At 44.9% G+C, this 18,218-nt stretch overlaps 1 protein-coding gene across 15 annotated transcripts in view; it reads right to left on the bottom strand.

Moving 5' to 3' along the window:
• Positions 1–18,218, bottom strand: part of adgrl2a (adhesion G protein-coupled receptor L2a) — a 102,759-nt gene that overhangs the window by 9,305 nt on the left and 75,236 nt on the right. For 11 of the 15 annotated variants that reach the window (XM_087852808.1, XM_087852810.1, XM_087852815.1 and 8 more), the window contains 14 exons: positions 17,659–17,952; positions 17,027–17,130; positions 15,097–15,282; positions 14,627–14,665; positions 12,676–12,859; positions 11,884–12,006; positions 11,309–11,514; positions 10,502–10,675; positions 9,819–10,028; positions 8,966–9,186; positions 6,857–6,923; positions 3,029–3,120; positions 670–838; positions 347–475 (listed from right to left, as the gene is read on the bottom strand). In XM_087852808.1, coding sequence (XP_087708934.1) covers positions 347–475; positions 670–838; positions 3,029–3,120; positions 6,857–6,923; positions 8,966–9,186; positions 9,819–10,028; positions 10,502–10,675; positions 11,309–11,514; positions 11,884–12,006; positions 12,676–12,859; positions 14,627–14,665; positions 15,097–15,282; positions 17,027–17,130; positions 17,659–17,952 — 2,198 coding nt within the window. The remainder of the gene's footprint in view (positions 1–346; positions 476–669; positions 839–3,028; positions 3,121–6,856; positions 6,924–8,965; positions 9,187–9,818; positions 10,029–10,501; positions 10,676–11,308; positions 11,515–11,883; positions 12,007–12,675; positions 12,860–14,626; positions 14,666–15,096; positions 15,283–17,026; positions 17,131–17,658; positions 17,953–18,218) is intronic. The other 4 variants (XM_087852811.1, XM_087852813.1, XM_087852817.1 and 1 more) reach the window with 1 other exon arrangement.

Here is an 18,218-nt window from a genome sequence, read left to right as displayed (position 1 = left end):
AATAAAACTAGTACCAGTACCGAAAAAAAAGAAGATTTATTCATAACACACGTGAAAAGACCCAGGAAAACCGAGTTAACGATAAAAACGATAACAAAATAACACTGAAAACTGATAAAAACCCTGAAAACTATACATTTCACACCTGAGCCTCAACTCTCGCGGCCCGGTACCAAACGACTCACAGACCGGTACTGGTCCGAGGCCCGGGGGTTGGGGACCGCTGGTTTAAACAGTGGGGTTATTAACAACGTAACAGAGCTGCACGATGAGTCCACGATACGCCGCGCTCTCATCTTATCCTGGCCCGTGGCGAGACTCTCACTGTGCAAAGGTGGCGGCGTACCTGTGTGCCAGAGGAGTAGCGTGCGCTGGTCCGTGTGGTGGAGGTCTTCGCAGAACCGTGCGAGCTCTCCGTCGGCAGCCCTCCGCAGCAGTACGTGTGGCGGAAGCACTTGCTGTACTCTTTGCGCACCTACGCAGGCAAACAGCCGAGTGTTTAAACACAATGTTGACTTTACATATGACTTGGGCGAGAAGCAGAATGAGGTGTTTGTTCTTTATATCAGCATCGGTGAATTCAGCTGAAGGTTCGGCCTCGACTGCTCAAAAGCTTCTGCTTTTCACCTCGACAGAGAAAAACCGTACGCAGGCAGAGTGAGAACTTACTTTTTTCTGGAGAAGGCAGTGGAAAATGAAGATAAACATTCCTTGGAAGGTGTTGAATATGGTGAAGAGGTACGCCATGACAATCGAGGCCTCGCTGATGAAGAAGAGCCCGAAAGACCAGGTGAGACCGAGCAGACACAGCAGAGCAAAAGCACCCATGACCCAGGATCTGAGGGACAAACGAGACAGGACGAATCCAGCATGAGGGAGGTTCAGCGACGGGAATATTAATCACCCGGTTCCACTATGAAATATGTAGAAAAGGCTGAAAACCAGGTGGGAGGAAAATGAAATAAAATGAAAAAGAAAACACACACACTTCCCCGCTGCCCCCACCCCTCCATCCTCAGACAAGAAACAAGCAAAAGCTTGACCCGCTTTTCTCCTTAAACCTCTCTATTTATTAAAACACACCAACCGCTATAACACGACAGCACGACATGTTTAAAAATAACTCAACAAAAGCAACAAACACTATCATATTCATCTACTGAGTGCGCTATCAGAAGCTACGCAGACGTGGAAAGAGTTCAAGGAAAACGCCCTGCTTCGTGTGCGAAGGTCCTGCGGAGCCTTCGCACACCAGCGGCGGTCACGGTTCGATGATCAAACACACAACAGCAACGACAACAATGATGGACGTGGTGACCGGTCACAAAGACAGTGGATGAGAAGCTTAGAAGCTGCAGTTTGTGGAAGGAAATGATCGAAAGAGGAACAAAAAGGAATAACGTGGGATAGAGAGAATAAACTAGAAGCTGAGACGACTTCTGGGCAGTAATGTTCTTACTTGATAAACCGTTTATTATCTTCATAGCTAGAGAGCATGATAGGCAGGAAGAGAGAAACACAATTAGATTAGAGCGCATAACAGCTTGGGTTAGTCGGCATTTGAGTGAGATATCGTCAACTTTGATTCAGGGGAAATCACGGGAGGCAATGAAATCAAGGATCTAACAAGAACTGAGACGTGTATATTTTGCTGTTGATGATTCAATTACATGAAGAACATTCGCTGTCTGTAGCTGAATATGCATTTATGCTGCTTTGCTCGTGGGTGGTGTCGTGTGGGTAAAATTATCTGAGGTGCGTAGTAGAAGCTTACCCAGGCAAATCTGTATTATAGTAGCCGTCACAAACGCGATAATTACTGGTGTGGATTGCAGAACAGAGACAGGAGAGAGGAATGACAGAAGAAAAAGAAAGGAGAGGGTGTGCGTTAACTTTGGCTTCACATGCAGCGACCGTCGTCTGACTTCAACGTCAAACTTTGGCACGAAAAACAGCGACAACAGGAAACAAACGATCACAGAGGAAACGGTACAGTGCGTTTCAGTGCAAACGAGCTTAAAAGGAATCGTTTCTAACATCCGAGATCAAAACGCGCAACAATCTGAAGTTCAGTGAAAGCTTTCTGCTTCCTTAAACAGGGAGGAGTCCATCTCAAACGGACCTGGAATACTAAGTGAGGCGTTTTTGTGACTGTTCTCTCTGATTGCGGTTTTACCACAGAGCTGTGTTGTTGCACGCATTCATTAAGCAAAGATGAAGAATAACAAACACTGGACGGGGGGAGAAAAGAAAGCAGCGAGCGCCGCTGCCGCACAGCGTGGTGGAGGTTGAAACAAACTAATATAATGTAAACAATGCAAAATGGCATGAGGCTGCAGGACTGTAACCAACAAGGAGGAAACAGCAACAAATATATATTTATATCAGTTTTCTTCATACAATGTGCAAAAACAACAGCAGCTGTAATTAGTGCTTTGGAAAACACTGAGCTGCACGCTGCGGTGACTCAGCAGCGGCTACAAGAGGGAAGGCTGAGTGTGGCGGTGTTGAGATGGTGGCAGATTTTTTTCCTTTTTAGGATTAGAAGCTGCCATCTCTCTCTCTCTCTATATATATATATTTATATAAATATGAAAAAGCTTTGACATTTTCCAGCCTCAAACACACATGCTAGCTGCTCGGCTGCGCCCCGCCCTGCCAGCGCCGGCGCTGAGCGGTTACGCAGCATCCTTACAGTGATGCGCGTCAGAGCAGCTCTGTGGCTACAGGTTTGCAGTAAAACACCAAAGCATGAAAATATGAGTCACAGAATATGTGCAGTCATCATCACAGATTATACACAACATGGTGATGCAAAAAAATTTCAGTGAACATATTAAAGTCTTAAATTGGGCCTAAAATAAATAAATAATAAAAAGAATTCATGAGGTGGAGAAAAAACAACAAGTTAACACTAAAAGAGGCTTCGTGGTTGTTCCGGGGGAAGTGGCAGAACAGCACCGGTGTTAGATTGCTCATAAGTGGGAGGAGTGTGCGGGCGTCCTGCATGCGATGACGCTTCACTTACTTTATATTCTCCAGTCGGCTAGAGTCTGGTTTCAGGGTGGTGGAGTGCTTCACCATTTTGTACATTGTGATCACCAGGAAGATGAGATTGAGCTGTCAAAACAGAGTAATGGCAGTGTTAATACATGAAGATGTACGACTGAAGATTCAGCACGCACAGAAAAAAACTGTTAATTTGCCCATAAGTATTAAAAGAGGAGAGCCTTCAACTCTGCATGTCCACAGACTAATCCAATAAACATCTATCGTTCCAGCTAGTCTCAGACGGGGCCGACTGGCGCCAAATTTAGTGTCATTCTATATCAATAAGAGCATGGAAATGCATTAAAATCCATCACTGTAAGGGAAAAAAAGAAAAGAGCCACACAGCACCATTCTGGGAATGTCAGAAGGGAATGAAAAGTAGCAGAAGAAACGAGAGCCTCTTGGTGTACAAAACAACTGCATATCATTTTATGCACATAGTGAAATATTATAAGGTATAAGCAGCTACAGAAGGCTTGAGGGAGCGCGGTGTATTTGTTCGATTCCTGTTTGTGGCCAGATGAAGAGAGAGAGGAGGAAGGGGAGACGTGCGGAGGCTGTTGCTTGCTTGTTTTAATGTATTAAATCTTTAGAGAACCAGTGGCACATATCAGGTTGAGACAGGGATACTATGTGCTGTGTTTCTGAGCACATTTATTTGCTACCTTTAAAAAAAAATCAATACTGTGATTTAGAGACACAAAGGCTGCAAGTTCCAGCGAGGAGCCCGTCCAAATAATTTACCTCAAAAACATTTGTTCTGCAGCAAACTAGCACCTGACACAGCATGTGCATGTACTCACTCAGACAAACCCAAGTGCATTTGTGCCGAAAGCCGGGCATGTATAAATAATGTCGAGGAATATCTTACGAAGGGAAATTGAGATGTGAGTCTCCAATAGAGCAAATAAGAGGATCAAACACCAGAAATTTATGTGTGCGCGGCGTCACAAAAAAAAGCTCCATGCAAGTAAAACATTTGTAGGGACGAAAACCAAACAGTGCGTTTTGGTGTTAGCACGCCGTCTTTAGAGCACTGCAGCACTGAGAGAGACGCACTGCCAATGCGAGGGACCTTTGTGAGCTGGACTCAGACCACAGCCGTTCAGTGTCGCACAGGATTTCTCAGCGTTCTGCTGCACACACGCTGCTATCAAAAGACTACCTGTGGTCAATGCATCACCCCTCCACATGCAATCGACTCATGGAGCCACTCACTATAAGCCCGACTGCAAAAAAGAGAAAAGAGCGAGAGAGAGAAAGAGGGAAAAAATGCAAACCTTTCATATCACAGACGGCACCGAAACTATGTTTTGTTTCACCGTTATCAGCCATTATTCCTGCCTGCATGAGTCAGACGGTGGGTGTGGGGGAGGCGTGTGGGCGTGTGGGCGTGGGGGGACACGAGGACGAGGACTTTTGAAAAACCCTTTCACACAGCCTGGAGTGGTGACATGGATCCAATGAGACAGAGGAGAGGGACACAGTACTTTAAAGTAACCTAGCAGCATGGCACATGTTCCCACCCCCACCGACATGCTTTCGCAGCCCTTCCCGGGGGATCCCTCTTGCTAGAGCGGAGCTGTCTTGCCTCTATCCTTCACTCTGTCTCTGAATCATCACTGCAAGCCATGCAGAAGCACCTTGCCACACTGGGACCGAGGAGAAAGCTTTTTCTGAAGCGGACTGTGTGTGTACACACTGAACTCCAAGTGAACTGCCAGGGATAAAATATTAAAGGTGCAGATGGAGCCGTCCGGATGATAAGAACTGCTCGCGACGTGTCATGATCCAAAAGGCCTTGTGTCGAAGTCATCTCAAGCATGCTAATGGCTCCCCCCACCACTCATTACTTCCATGTTCCTCCTTTCATGGAGCTAATACCCCCTGTGCCCAGAAGCAGGGCAACCTCTGCCTAAGAACAAGGATCTAAATCTTCTCTCAGCTTTTGTTTTCAGTCAGTATTTGGGAAGCGTTTCATCCGGCAGCACAAACAACAGGAAAAATGAGGGGGAAAAGCACAAGGCTGAGAAAAAACAGAACAAAACATGACCACCCTAGGTCAAAACCGGTGTTACTTGGCACAAACATGGTCTGGGTGACAAGTGGGGATCCAGACATGAGCCAAAGCAGCACTGTTTTCTCTCCTTTTCTCCTGTTCATGTGCCTTTTCGCCTTCTAACTCTGTCTTTCATTGACAAGGACAAAGCCAATTTGTAGAGAAACCAGGGTCACGGATGGTGCAGACAAACCTTGCTCCTGCACGCTCCCCCGAGACGCCCCTTTCCACAGCACTTTGTCTTTTTGAGTCAATTGTTGCACAGAATCAGAGGAGCGGTGTGCGAGGCCCGGTGCAGCGAAACCTCATTCCTGTCACATATTAGCTCCGCTACAATACATTAGCTCCTCACAGGGTCACGAGTCTATCTCTGCGGTCATCGCCGCCGGGATCCCGATCATCGTTTCCACCGCAGAAATATTTTTCATGCAAATCATTACGAGAGCAACACTCGATTGGAAAACAATGAGGGTCCAATTTAGTGAAGGAAACATATTCCGGTGTGGCTGACAGAGCATTTGCTGAGACAGGGAGAAATGTATGTTTGCTTTAATACGACGTTAGCTTTTCCTCAATTATAAGCTCACACATTCGAAGCAGGGAGGCGGAGAGGAGGAAAGAAAACAGACGAGAAAATCACGGAAAACAAGAAAAAGTCGTTTCAGCATTTACTCCATTTCAATCCAGCGCAGACCCTTTTCCAGTGACCGTTTCTTCCATTCCTAACCCACGCCTGTTTGTGAAAAAGCTGTGAAATGCAATCCAGTGTGCAGATTTGCCTTTTTCTGCAGCCAGTACAGCTACTGCATCTTTACTTTGAAAACTCGGAGCAGTCTGCCAATAGCGTGCAGGGACTCGATGGAGTTTGACACGGCCGACCCTTTCCTCTAGTATGTTTTCAGTGTCAGCTTGATGTTCAGCAGAGGTCACTGCATCTGTAGATACAGTACCAACCATTAGCTTGGATAATGAACACAGTACCGAACAAATACCGCCCATCCTCCCTGCGCAGCAGCGAGACGAGCCTGCAGAGCTTCCTTATCCCTCGGTGTGCACGAGGGCAAAGCAATACATGATGTGGGAAGCTGAGAGGATATATGTGAGGCACACCACCTGCTATTTCTTCTTTTTTTTGTCCTGCGCAGGGAAGTAAGACTCCCGAAGGTCTTATTCTTCTGAGCCTCTCTGATGGAGCGAGAGATAATAATGTCATGACCAGTAAATAATTGCATGCCTCAATGGGACATATGTCAATATTATATGCTATATGTCCTTCACCCTTGGCGGACCCTGACCAAACAGAAGGGATGCTTTCGCTCTCCTTCTTCCTGACAAAGTCGTCCGCTATTTGCAGGCAGACAAATACAAAAGAGCTGTGAACATAAAACGGACCATTTCAGACAATTGTTAACATAATTTTTTCCCTTCATCGCATAACTTTGAAGGTCATCAGGTAATATCTGTGATATGAGACTTCCTGAAATGGTGTAAAAGTGAGGTTAAAGTACGCTATCGAGGCTGATCCTTGTCAGGCGGAGGGGAACGTCGGACGCCGCGTAATCTGTCTGTGGCGCAAAATTAACCTGTCATCACCGGGAAGGCTCGGAGCAAAAATCCTGCTGACTTTTCCCGTCAGTTCAACCATCCTGCTCCCTTTATCTTCCTCCTGCATCTCTTTCATCTCACCCTCTCGGTCCCTTCCTCACTCTGTCAGTATGAGTATTCAAAGAAAAGAAAACAGCTTACCATGATGATACAGGTGACAGGTCCTATAAAACTCCATATGAAGTGATTATCCACACTTAGCCAGCACCTGTGTCAGAGAAACACACAGATCAGCTCCAGGCAGGAAACACAACAACGACATCATGCTCCTGTGGCTAACAATGGAAAGAAATAATTTTGGTTACTTGGGCCGATGCATTTTATTATCAGTGTTGCAGCCCGTTCTCACTCCCGAGGCGTAACATGCCGACGTTTTGTCACGTCCCACGGCGTTCCTGAGGAACGCGAAAGGAGACCTTCAGCGTTCTTATGGTACGCGGCGGGTTATGGCCGAAATCCAGTGCAATGACGCTCCCGCGGTAATAGACGTTCCAGCCCTGTATTCCAACCCTAAACCTAACCTTATCCCTAGCTAGGGATGGGTATCGAAACCCGGTTCTTGTTGAGAACCGGTTCCCACTGTTTCAATTCCTTGGAATTGTTTGACATTTTTGCAAACGATTCCCTTATCGATTCCAGTCGCCCCGAATGACGTCACCACGTTGCGGAGCGTCGCTTACCTGGCAGGAAACATGGCGGCTCAAACGCTCAAAAGTTTGGTTATACTTTACGAGAACGGATGACAACAGGGCAACTTGCAATACTTGCAAAGTAGATATTTCATTTAAGGGAGGAAACACTACGAATATGCAAAAGCATTTGCTCACAAACACACGATGACCTTAAATGAATGTCGTGATTTGACTCGTGAATCTCAACCCAGCAGCAGCGGTAACGTTTGCACGTCCTCTCCCGTTAATGCGGCAGGTAAATAATCAACTAACAGTGCAGATTATGTTAGCGCGATCTGCCTTATTACAAAACCTGCCATTACTGTTTAGGCGTCCATGATGAGACAGACAGAGTCTGGCTGGCGCTCGCTGGCAGTTCTCGCTGCAGTCTACCGTTAGCGTCTCCTTTCAGGCCAGGATAGACGAATGTCACCGAGCAGTGACTCAGTTTGTGGTCAAAGGCTTGAACCATTTGCCACAGCAGATGATTTTCAGTAAGTGAATGTGTTTAATTGTAGGCAGGGACATTACTGGATATTCTTGTGTAATTGCTACAGAATAATTTATGTTATACTTTGTTATTGCTACAGAAGAATATTTATTTTATTATTTTACATTTACAATTTTTTCCCTGGGGACCCTGTGACACCCCATTGAAGAGCTGTAGGCTGGATCTCTGAAGATCTCACTGTTGGGTTTGTAAGGCCATGTTACTCCTAAATTTCTATCTTGTTCTAAGCTATTAGACCTTAGTGTTCTCCTTTTATTTAAAAAGAATCGATAAAGAATCAAAAATGGAATCGGAATCGTGAAAATCTTATCAATACCCATCCCTATCCCTAGCCCTAACCATAACCTTTTTCCTGAACTTAACCAGGGCTTTAATGATGTTAAATAGCGTGTTTCTAAGCGATTTGAAGAAAAAGAGCGAACATGTGTAGATTGAGTCCATATGGTTCTCATATTTCCTCCTTTTTCCGAGGTCGTCATTCAGGAACGTGGTGGGTAGCCGAAAATGTAATATGTTGACGATTTGTCACCTAGCGTAAAATGTTACGCTTTGGGAGTGAGAACGTGTTGGAGTGTTTAACTTAAAGCTCGTTCACGAAACGAGCAGGAAGACGGCTGGACACAACAGGAGAAGAAGCAAACCGAGCCCCTCTTAATGGCGTCGTCTTAGCTGTGATATAGCCATTAATCTACGTAAAAGGCTTTTTCCCCCTGCACTGCGCTCTCCTCTTTAAGACAGCATTTACAAACAAGAGGTCACAGGAGGGTCTTTGAACAGAAAGGCATTAATGTAGCTGCAGCCTCCCCTGAAACCGCAGCGTTGAGTCTGTCAGCCACTTTCAAATGACATAAAAAATTGAACAGCTGCCCATCCCTGGCAAAAGGCGCTCAAATGTTTTGGTGTAGTCTCCAGGGATGCACATGAGGTGCTGGCAGAAATGACGAGCGGATTTCTTTTCAGAAATCTGCCACACGCAGCCACAGCAGGTAAAGCCACACGGTGCAGCATCCAGCATGTCTGCTCTGCATTTCCAAGAATGTTTTCAGAGAGAAAAGAAGCTGCGCTCACGCTTTCTTGGTCCCGTAGCTCCTGTAGTCGATAGCTGCTGAGACGCCGACAACGATGGCGGGGAAGAGGTAACCAGACACGTAGTAATACTTTTTCCGCGAGTATTCGCTCTCAAAGACTTCCACGAGCATGAGGTACAGCTGGACTCCCTCAAGACACATCCAGGAGAAGGAGGCTAGGAAGAAGAAGTGCAGGATCCCCGCGATGATGGCGCAGCCAATCTGAGACGACAGAAAAACAACAGATTCAGACAATCAAAGAACAAGAAACAGTGAAATTTATTAAATAATCTTTCGACATCAAGACGACACGTGTCGTTTCCATCTGACTTTTGTTGTTGTCGCTGTTTCTTTAGTGAAAATTGCACATCGTGTGCTCCATCTTTTATTGAAGCTGCCTGAAAAGACGGCGTTCGTCGTTTCAGGGCGTCTCGTTCAACAGCAGAGAAAAACAATGAATATTCATTCACCACATGGGCTCTGACTAAGCACAGGTTTAGCTTTCCATCAGCACAGTACAAATTTAAATGCCATTAGTATTGTGGGGTTAGAGTTAGGAGATTTAATTCGTTGGAGCTGTGAAAAAAGCTGCTGTTGCTCAGCGATCGTCGCTGCAGCTTCGAAGAGGGAAAAAGACCCATCAAGCGGAAGACATGTCCCTTTAGTAATCTATATTAATGGCGTTGTTCCACTCGTGTCGTGTCAGGGACAAGTGGGGAAGGCTAGAAACAAACAATGCTTAAAGTCTTATCCATTTTACTCTGGAAGGGTCTTTTGTGCGAGGGCTGAGAGGCGATAAGGAGAGAGAGGATGAATCAAAACCAAATCAATAGGGTGAAATCATTCCGGCTTACCCTGGGTTCCGTCATATCGATACCAATTAGGAATATTAACTCTGCAATGAAGAGATTAATGCACAAGTTCTTGTGGATGGTGTTGCGATCGCTCTGCAGGCCCCGGAAGAAACAGAAGGTGAAGATGCTGATCATGAGGCAGACGAGGGACACCACGATGCCGACGCGAGTGATGACGGTCAGGAGCAGCTCGTGCACTTCACTGCTGGCCTGAAGCGAAAGGGGGAAACGACAAAGAGGGAGATAACGTTAGCAACGAAGGAATAACTGCTTACATTTACATCCCAGCATAATGAGATCAATCAGGAGCAACAAAAGGACACAGAGTAACCAATTTTATATTTTCGACTACGTCACTATCCCGTGACATATCTGCGGGCACCCGTGGTGATGATATTGATTAAAAAAATCTTTCTCTTTCAATAATTGTGGTTATTTCATTATCGTTTGCTTCTGGGTGTAAAATTAGCAGAAGATGCTCTCAAATCAAGCTGAAAGATGAAAAAAGTCTGGCGAAAACAAGCCAGTGCGCACAGATCGACTCATTAAACTGCACCGTGATAGCTGCAATCTTTAGCTGCTTTAATATTCAAGCCTAGAAACTAAAACGTTATGGGTTTGATCTTGATTTAATCGAAAACGCTCCAATGCTACGGGTGGGCACGAGAGAAGACTGGACTCACTGAGGTTTCGCGGTGCGCCATGAGGATGGCGAAGTTGGTGAGATGGCTGCATGAGCAGGTGGTGTGTGTTTTATTGGAGTCCAGGAGTTTGCAGCCTTGGGTGGACCAGTAGCCCATCATGCTTCTCTCAGAGTAATTCCAGAAGGAGCAATTGGAGTTGAAGTAGTGCTCCATCTGCAGATAACAAGAGATATGGTTAAGTGTCCAAATAATTGACTTCCTGAAATTGAAGCACATGTAGAACACAGAGGCCATTTACCCCCCACTCATAGAAAGTATTTTTCTGCGCTGATATGGATGAGGATTTTTCACTTCACAGCTCTTATGAAGCAATTCATATGTTGTATCTCATTTGGCACATGCTTGCCAAATCAACCGAAGCATGGTCGCGTCTACGAGGCCTTAATAACAGAGAAGCGTAATTGTTTGACGGCGCGTCTTTGGAATTGCACAATTTCTCTGATAAAGAATGGAGTCACGCGCGGCCCTCTGGGAACTCTAGTGACAACTTTAAAAGACGAAAGATAATTGGTGCTCCAGTAATTTCATCCTAGATTGTAGGGCTAATCTAGGAGTTAATTTCCCTCACTATAAAAGAAAATGGGTATCATTTATATCCCAATGTTGATTAAAGAATTAGTTTTCATTAAGAATTCACTTAGGTTCTAAAGACTCCTTTAATTTGATGTTCAATGACTTAAATAAACTGCCGACTGACCTAGCCAGACATTTACAATTCAAATTGCACATCTTCCCTCCTGGTGTTTTTAATATGGCCCGTCCATTTGTTCCTGCAGGCGGACTTACATCGATGTGCTCCAGGGTGAAAATCACGGGGTCGTTAATGAACACGCGGCTGGACTCTTTGTTGATTGAGGCGGCGATGATGTCCGAGTTGACGGCTACCGAGACGTTGCGGGCGTAGGCGTCGTTGTCCATCTTGATGGTGGCGTTTTCCGTGCTGAGGAACTGGCTCAGGTTTTTGTAGAGCATGAAAACCAGTTTGGCAACTCCTGCGGGGCGAAAGAGCGACGCGATTAAAACAATAGGGGGTAAAAGAAGTGAAGACAAAATATGCAGAAGACCAGAGGACAGGAAAGCTCTAAAACTGACTCCGTTTATTTTAATGTAGCTGAATTTAAATTATTCAAGCAATTATCTGCATGATGAGAGAAGGGAGATATATTCGCTGAAAACTTGTACAAATGGTCTTATTTGTAGGTTTAAAATCGCAGAGCTTTGGAGTTTTTCAGATAAACTGCACTCAGTCTCTTGAAAATGAATCCATTTCACAGTTTCTCCTATGCTAAAGAATCACTTTTGTTTGTCTCTGAGTTCGCAGAGTTAACTGTGACCGAGCTCCTCTCGCTTTTTTAACTCACCATTCCGACTGTTGAGCTTAACGGTATTGGCTGAGAGCTGGATCGAGATGCCGCTTTTGCCGATCTGTGGAAATTTGAAATCCTGGACCTGGCCATCCGTGCTGAGAACATACACTTCCAGGACTGCCAAGAGCAGAGAGGCAGGGGATGAGTTAGAGAACAACAGAAAAACAGAAAATCGGTCAATTCAGAGCGTTTCAAAGAGACAAAAGAGAAAAAAAGCAGAAGGGAAGACGAGTTCTTCCTGACATTTCTACACAAGCTGTTTAAACATCTCTAAATGTTAGTGACAGTGCGCGTCACTCACACAGTGATTGTTTCATCCCAGTGCTGCTCCCACTAATATGAATAAAGCGGAGCTGAGAGAAACCAAAGGACTCTCTCGTACGATCAGCTGAAGAAAATGAGCGAAGGAAGAGGAGCTTTGGATAAACAATGTCCTTTTTTCTGCCTGCACAGCAGGCTAATGTTCACATTAGTGTATAGAGTTACAAGGTCTAGACGCACACATTTATAAAGTAAGCGTGCGCAATCAGAGAATCCAGTCTATTTAATTGTCTGATATTCATCACTTTGTCAGTAAGCGACTTGTTAAACCTAATACGCCTTGTTTTTCACTTCCCCCGAGGTTTAAACCCTTATTATGAAAACAAACTCCTTTTTTACGAGGCGGCCTTGTTTCGCTATCACAGGAGTTACTCTTTCAATGAACTGAGCGCAATCAAATTAGCCGAGGCGCGCATCAATCACGGACGCTTGTCATTTGCTTACCGCAAACTCGGCTTTACTCACTTATATTATCTGCCGGGACTTTGACGATAGCCGGTTCCATGAGGTTGTCGGCGAGGACGAAGGCCCCTTCCTCCAGAGTATCCAGTAACATGGTGGCTGCGTGAGTTTGCTCGGTGCTGTTCATGTCCTGCCAGGACTTGAGCGCCTCGGGTCGCAGGAGGTTATCCACCGTGTCCACGATGGCCTGCGTTAAAGCAGATAACCGAAACAAATCCACAGAAAACAGATTCTTGAGTGTCTGGAAACAAGCAAGGTTTTCCGTGGATGAGCTGTGACATGCAGACGCTGATGTGAGTTGGAGTGGAATGGACACGAGTGAGGAAGCTGAAAGGACGTCTGTTTTTCAGGTGTGTATGTGATGGAAACATACTTGCAACACATTTCAAAGTAACAAAATAAAAACAATAAAAATGTTTTTAATGTGATGTTAATGAAGGAAGATCTGCTAAAAGAGCGGAGGAGACGAGGCGCTTCAGCGATGCTCGGGCTCTTTCTCAAGGATGTTGCGTCGACGCTCTGGGTCACAGCGTGCCGAGCCTATCACGTCTGTCTGATAACAGGATATTAAGAGACGGCCTGGTGAAAGCCAGAGTCTCCGTGGCTGATCTCAATTAAAGCTCTCTAATTGGAAAGTTCAGCGGGCAGCAACTTTCCTTTTCTTCACACACTTTACTGTAGAAGCAGTAATTACGCCGCCCTGCAAAGGCGCTCGAAGAGTCGACCAAAAGTGTGCAGTTTGTAAACTGTTTGTCCCGTGAACGCAAACCTTGTTTATTTTACATCTTTTTTGCCATCTACAAGCTCAGGAAACACGGAGGATAAATTGGGCAGAAGCGATGCAGAGTTTTCTTCAGGAAATAATAAAATCAATGCGTCTAATCAGGTAATCAATGCTGGCGACGGCTGGAGGAAAGGGCGGGGGGGGGGGGCTAATGTGAAGTTGCGTCAGATGTCAGATACTGATGACTCAACAATCCCTGATCCTCTCTCTCTGCATTTACATCGACGTAACCTCTCGGAAGTCAAATCGAAATGTTTTGACTTTAAAAAGCGAAACGATGATGCGACGCGGCGGCGGCGGCGATATGACTACGTGTGTGCTTTTTGCTTTTTTCCAGTTTCCTGCCTCCTTTACGAGCGCGCGGCCGTTGACTGGCTAATTAGCTTGATCCATTTTAACACCCTCCCGAAGGAGAGATGGATTGAGGGGGGTGACTTTGGTGGCAGGTGGAGGACACCGATGTCCCTGATGGTGGGGGGGTATATATACAGCCCAAATACTGTGATGCGCGAACCCAACGCTGTGAAAGCATTTGGGGAAGAAAGGAGAAAAAGCGCGTTTGACCTGCATTAACCCTATTAACCAGCTCGAGCTATAGATTTGTACCTTTAATTTATGAAACGCATTACTCTAACGACCTCAAACCTGCGCCCTTGTGGATTTTCCCTTCGCAGGCTGTGAATGGTCAGGAAATGATCCGTAGAAAGGGTTTTGATGCATCACTACAAAGCAGCAAATCCTTCATCAAATGAGTAATGAGGGGGATGTAAGAAGAGGATGTCTGCTTGAGTTGTAGTTATTCATGTAGGCGTGCAGTCTTGAGTAAACACAGAAAATAATAACAGGGACAAACGGAAGAAACGACAAAATACACCATAGCTGTCGATGCATACAGGAGAAAAAAACAGAAGACACGTACACAGTTACAAAAAGAAGCCACCTAAGTAATCGGAGATGACTTCTCTTTGACTTAGGAAGCACTTTGAATACAACTGCGTTTTTGTGTGAAGCAATTACTCAAAAAAGCAGGAAGCACAGGGAGGAGGGTGTACACGACAGTGGAGAGGGTGCATGCTGCTGAACTTGGGCTAGGGCATATACAGTACGGTAGTACAGGAATAGAGGGGACAGCAGCTGCAAGCAGAGTGGGCAGAAGCTTTGCTTCAGTACCTTCATGTATGCCCTGCATGTCCTTTCTCGCTTTTGGAGCTTTTTTTGTTTGAGAAGGAAAAGAACAGATACAAAATAGAGACATGTAATTTGCACAAGTTCACGAGCTTGAGTAAAGAATCGGTAGAAATAATAAAGGGCTGAGCGCTGGATGGAGAAACCAGTCTCAAATGGTCTGACGCACGAAAGCACTGTGGATCACACTCATGACACTGAATACACATCTGCTCAAAAATCTGCTTTTCTGTTTGTTTCCCAGCTCGGCCGAACTTGACGTGAAAAGCACAGAAAAGCAGACTGCTGACGTAATCTGGTGGAAAAAATCTAATCAAACGCAGCTATTGTATTAAAGAAGTATTAAGTTATCAGTAAAGCATAAAAGCGATGTAAATTATGCAGAGTCATTCAGTAAGAGGGAGCTGGGGAGAAAGTCGAGGTAATATTTTTTAATATGTGGAGGATCTGGTTACCTTGTTGAAGCTCCGTCCTGCAGAATCCTTCTCGCTGGGTCTGAGCTCCTGCAGCTGCGCATCCAGGATGTCCACCAGCTGCTCCATCAGGCGCACTGAGGAGCTGACGTCCCCGGCAAAGATGGGTCCTTTGGTGTGCTTGGCTAATTCGTTGGCCAAGTTAGCCGCGTTTTCACCGCTGCGGATCTGCATGGGGAGAGAGTGAGTAATGCTTATGAGAATGCGAAAAGACAGACTTGGAGGGCTCCTTACGGCTCTGTTTCTAACATAAAAATCACACTTGAGTGAGTCCTTGAAAAGCCAGTTATGAAAAGAGGGTTTAATGTTTTCTTCACACAGCAGAAGCTGCTATAGTGGCAGTTTTTTCTTTTTTTATTGTGTGCTAAGGCAAAAGAAAAAACAAGTCTACAAAGAGCGGTTTGCAAAATCAGATGGTGCAGATTATACAGGAGGTAAAAGGCTTTTATCAAAGGGCACCGTGTCAGGGACTTTTGTCCCTTATTTCCGAGTCGGGTGCCAAAGCAAACGAGTCCACGTGGTGGATTTGGAGCAGATTACATGTCGGATGCTCTTCCTTATACAACCGTCCTATTTATGGGCCAGTCTGACCTCCCAGTTTCAAACTGGGTGAAGGTGTTAACCACTACACCACTAACCAAAGTGTAAAATCAAATACTTACTACAGCTGTATGGTGCCTTTCCTGCTTTATAATGCAGTTTGTGTCATTTTTTTTAACACAAAATTTGGATCGTTTTAACTCAGATATTTCACCTTTTTCTTTTTTTGTAGTCGTCTTCTATAAAACCAAAAACATAGGACACATCAGCCCTTTTTGTCATTCGAGTTAACCCTTTAAAACCGGTCAGAGCAGCACGCTCTGTTTTGCGTAACTATTTTTAAATCCCGGTAGCTCTGCAACCACGTGAGCTAGAGCAATAATTTTTTTTGCATATGAAACCGGAGGAGTTGTACTTACATCTTATGCCATCAGCTTGTCCTCGGTCACAGTTTCCTTCCACACAAAGCTTTGCAAAAACTGCATAAAAAGCACTTGCAGCAACAAAAACATAATATTCCAGAAACACGCTTTGCCGATCCGATCAGCTGTTCATAACACTTCCTACGTTGGATTAGACATCAGCGTGAACTATCGCATGTCCGCCATGACCTGCCCGAAACCGGAAGTGACGCCATTTTCGCGGAAATGTAGGTTTTTTTACCATCAGGGCCTCATGAGCCTATACTGGTGTTTTTAAAAGTTATCTTTGACTTTATGACTTTCTGTGTTGTTTCTGGGATGCTTAGGACTCATATTGCACTGCTGGAAATAGTTTATTTTGATACACATGCTGTTTTTTTTCAAATTTGCACTATAATATTTATTTTTGTTTTTCCTGCAGTGTATAAAAATTGGTGTATTTCAAAAATAAAACTATGAAGACACTCAAAATAAATTTCCTGTGGTGGGAAACTATTTTGTGCAACTTTTTTGTATTTACAGTTTTGAGGGATAAGCCTCTTAAATTTCTCTAACTAGAAATATATGTTAAAAAAAACAAAAACGATTTTCAATTTTTTCTGTAGTTTATTGCACTTTTTTGCAATTTATGTAATTACTATGCACTTAATGCAGACATATTATTAAAATCTGGGCTATAATGGTTGTATTGATGTATAGCAACTTGAAATGCTCCCAAAAATGGCTCCACAGCATGTAAAAATATAATATAAGCTCTGGCGGACTTGGTTCTATGGTAGGTCTTAAACGGTTAATCTGACCCAGATTTGCTGCCATGTTTATATATTTTTTTCCAGCGAATAATTTACTTTTGCAATTGAAGTCCTTTACAGGAACACATTATCTTTGTCTACTCCTTATCTTAAGAAAAACACTTAGATGGAAAACAGCGAGGCAGAGCTCATACTAACCTTCTGGGCTACTTGGTTGACCCAGTGGGAGGTGCAGTTGCTGAGATCAGGGCCCTTTGGGTGCCAGTCCCCGGTGGAAAGGACACATAAATAAGATGCTGTGCCTGACAGAAAAAAACCCAAGAAAACAAACAAGAAGAGAACAGTCAAGTTGAATCAACTCAAATCAAATACGTATTTTTTACGAGGCTGCTCGCTGAACAACAAAGGCAGAAACAGAGATCAAAGGAAGAAATTGCACACGAGCAACACAATCATGCAAATTGAGTATTTATATGTAGAACATATATGAATCCAAAACATCTTTTGTGCACATGACAACATAAGCCTGAGCAGATGTTTCTTTTTAGTTTGTCTATCGAGACAATGTGCAGAAAACTAATTCTGTGAGCCTGTTATTGCTACAAAGTGACACGAGAGCATATACAATCAAATGAGGAACACACAAACAGCTGAGCCTCAGTCAGTCAGAGGCTGCTCACGTTAACACGGCCACTGCTGATTCCTTTAAGCTAAAGCTTTTATAATTAGAGAAAAGAAAGGAATATCTCGAGAGCCGTCGGGTCATATTGAACGCAGCGAGCAGTCGGCCCTGAGCTGAGAGAGAGAGAAGCAAAGACGGCCCTGTTTACCTCGTGTTCCCTTGGGACAAGGTCGCTCAACAAGCATGCCCCTCTGGGTCTGAGGCCACATTATGTCTCTTTTCTCAATTGCCTTGCAGAAGCGTTCAGGTAAAGGGAAGGACTCCAGGGGCGGCGGGGAAGGAGTCTGTGGGATTACAGGACGTGGCCTGGGCGCTCCCCTGCTGCGCTCCTTGTACCCTGTTGTGGTGGTATTGTTGTCCACACCCCAGTGCACTGTGGTTGTTGTCGTGGCGGTTGTCGTTTTCGTAGGCGGAGTCGTGGTGACTTCTGAAAACGGCGGCGCTGTGCAACGGGAGAGAAAAAGCAGAAGTCAATATTTGGGTGGAGCGCCGCTGCGTGATCTGCGCTGCGTGATCTGCGCTGCGTGATCTGCGCTGCGTGATCTGCGCTGCGTGATGGGGTTGGAGGAGAACATGACGAGGCTGGATCTCACTGGGATACATTTAGCGTTTCTCAGCCTCCGAAAACACGATGCAGTGCTGCGAATAAAAATAATAACCAAATGGTAAGTTGACCTGCGGTTGCTGTGTGAGGTCAGCTCATTAGCG

Source organism: Neolamprologus brichardi, chromosome 15 (genome assembly GCF_056152115.1).
Source record: "Neolamprologus brichardi isolate AB-2024 chromosome 15, ASM5615211v1, whole genome shotgun sequence".
Taxonomy (NCBI): domain Eukaryota; kingdom Metazoa; phylum Chordata; class Actinopteri; order Cichliformes; family Cichlidae; genus Neolamprologus; species Neolamprologus brichardi.
This window is presented reverse-complemented; position numbering and strand designations above follow the sequence as displayed.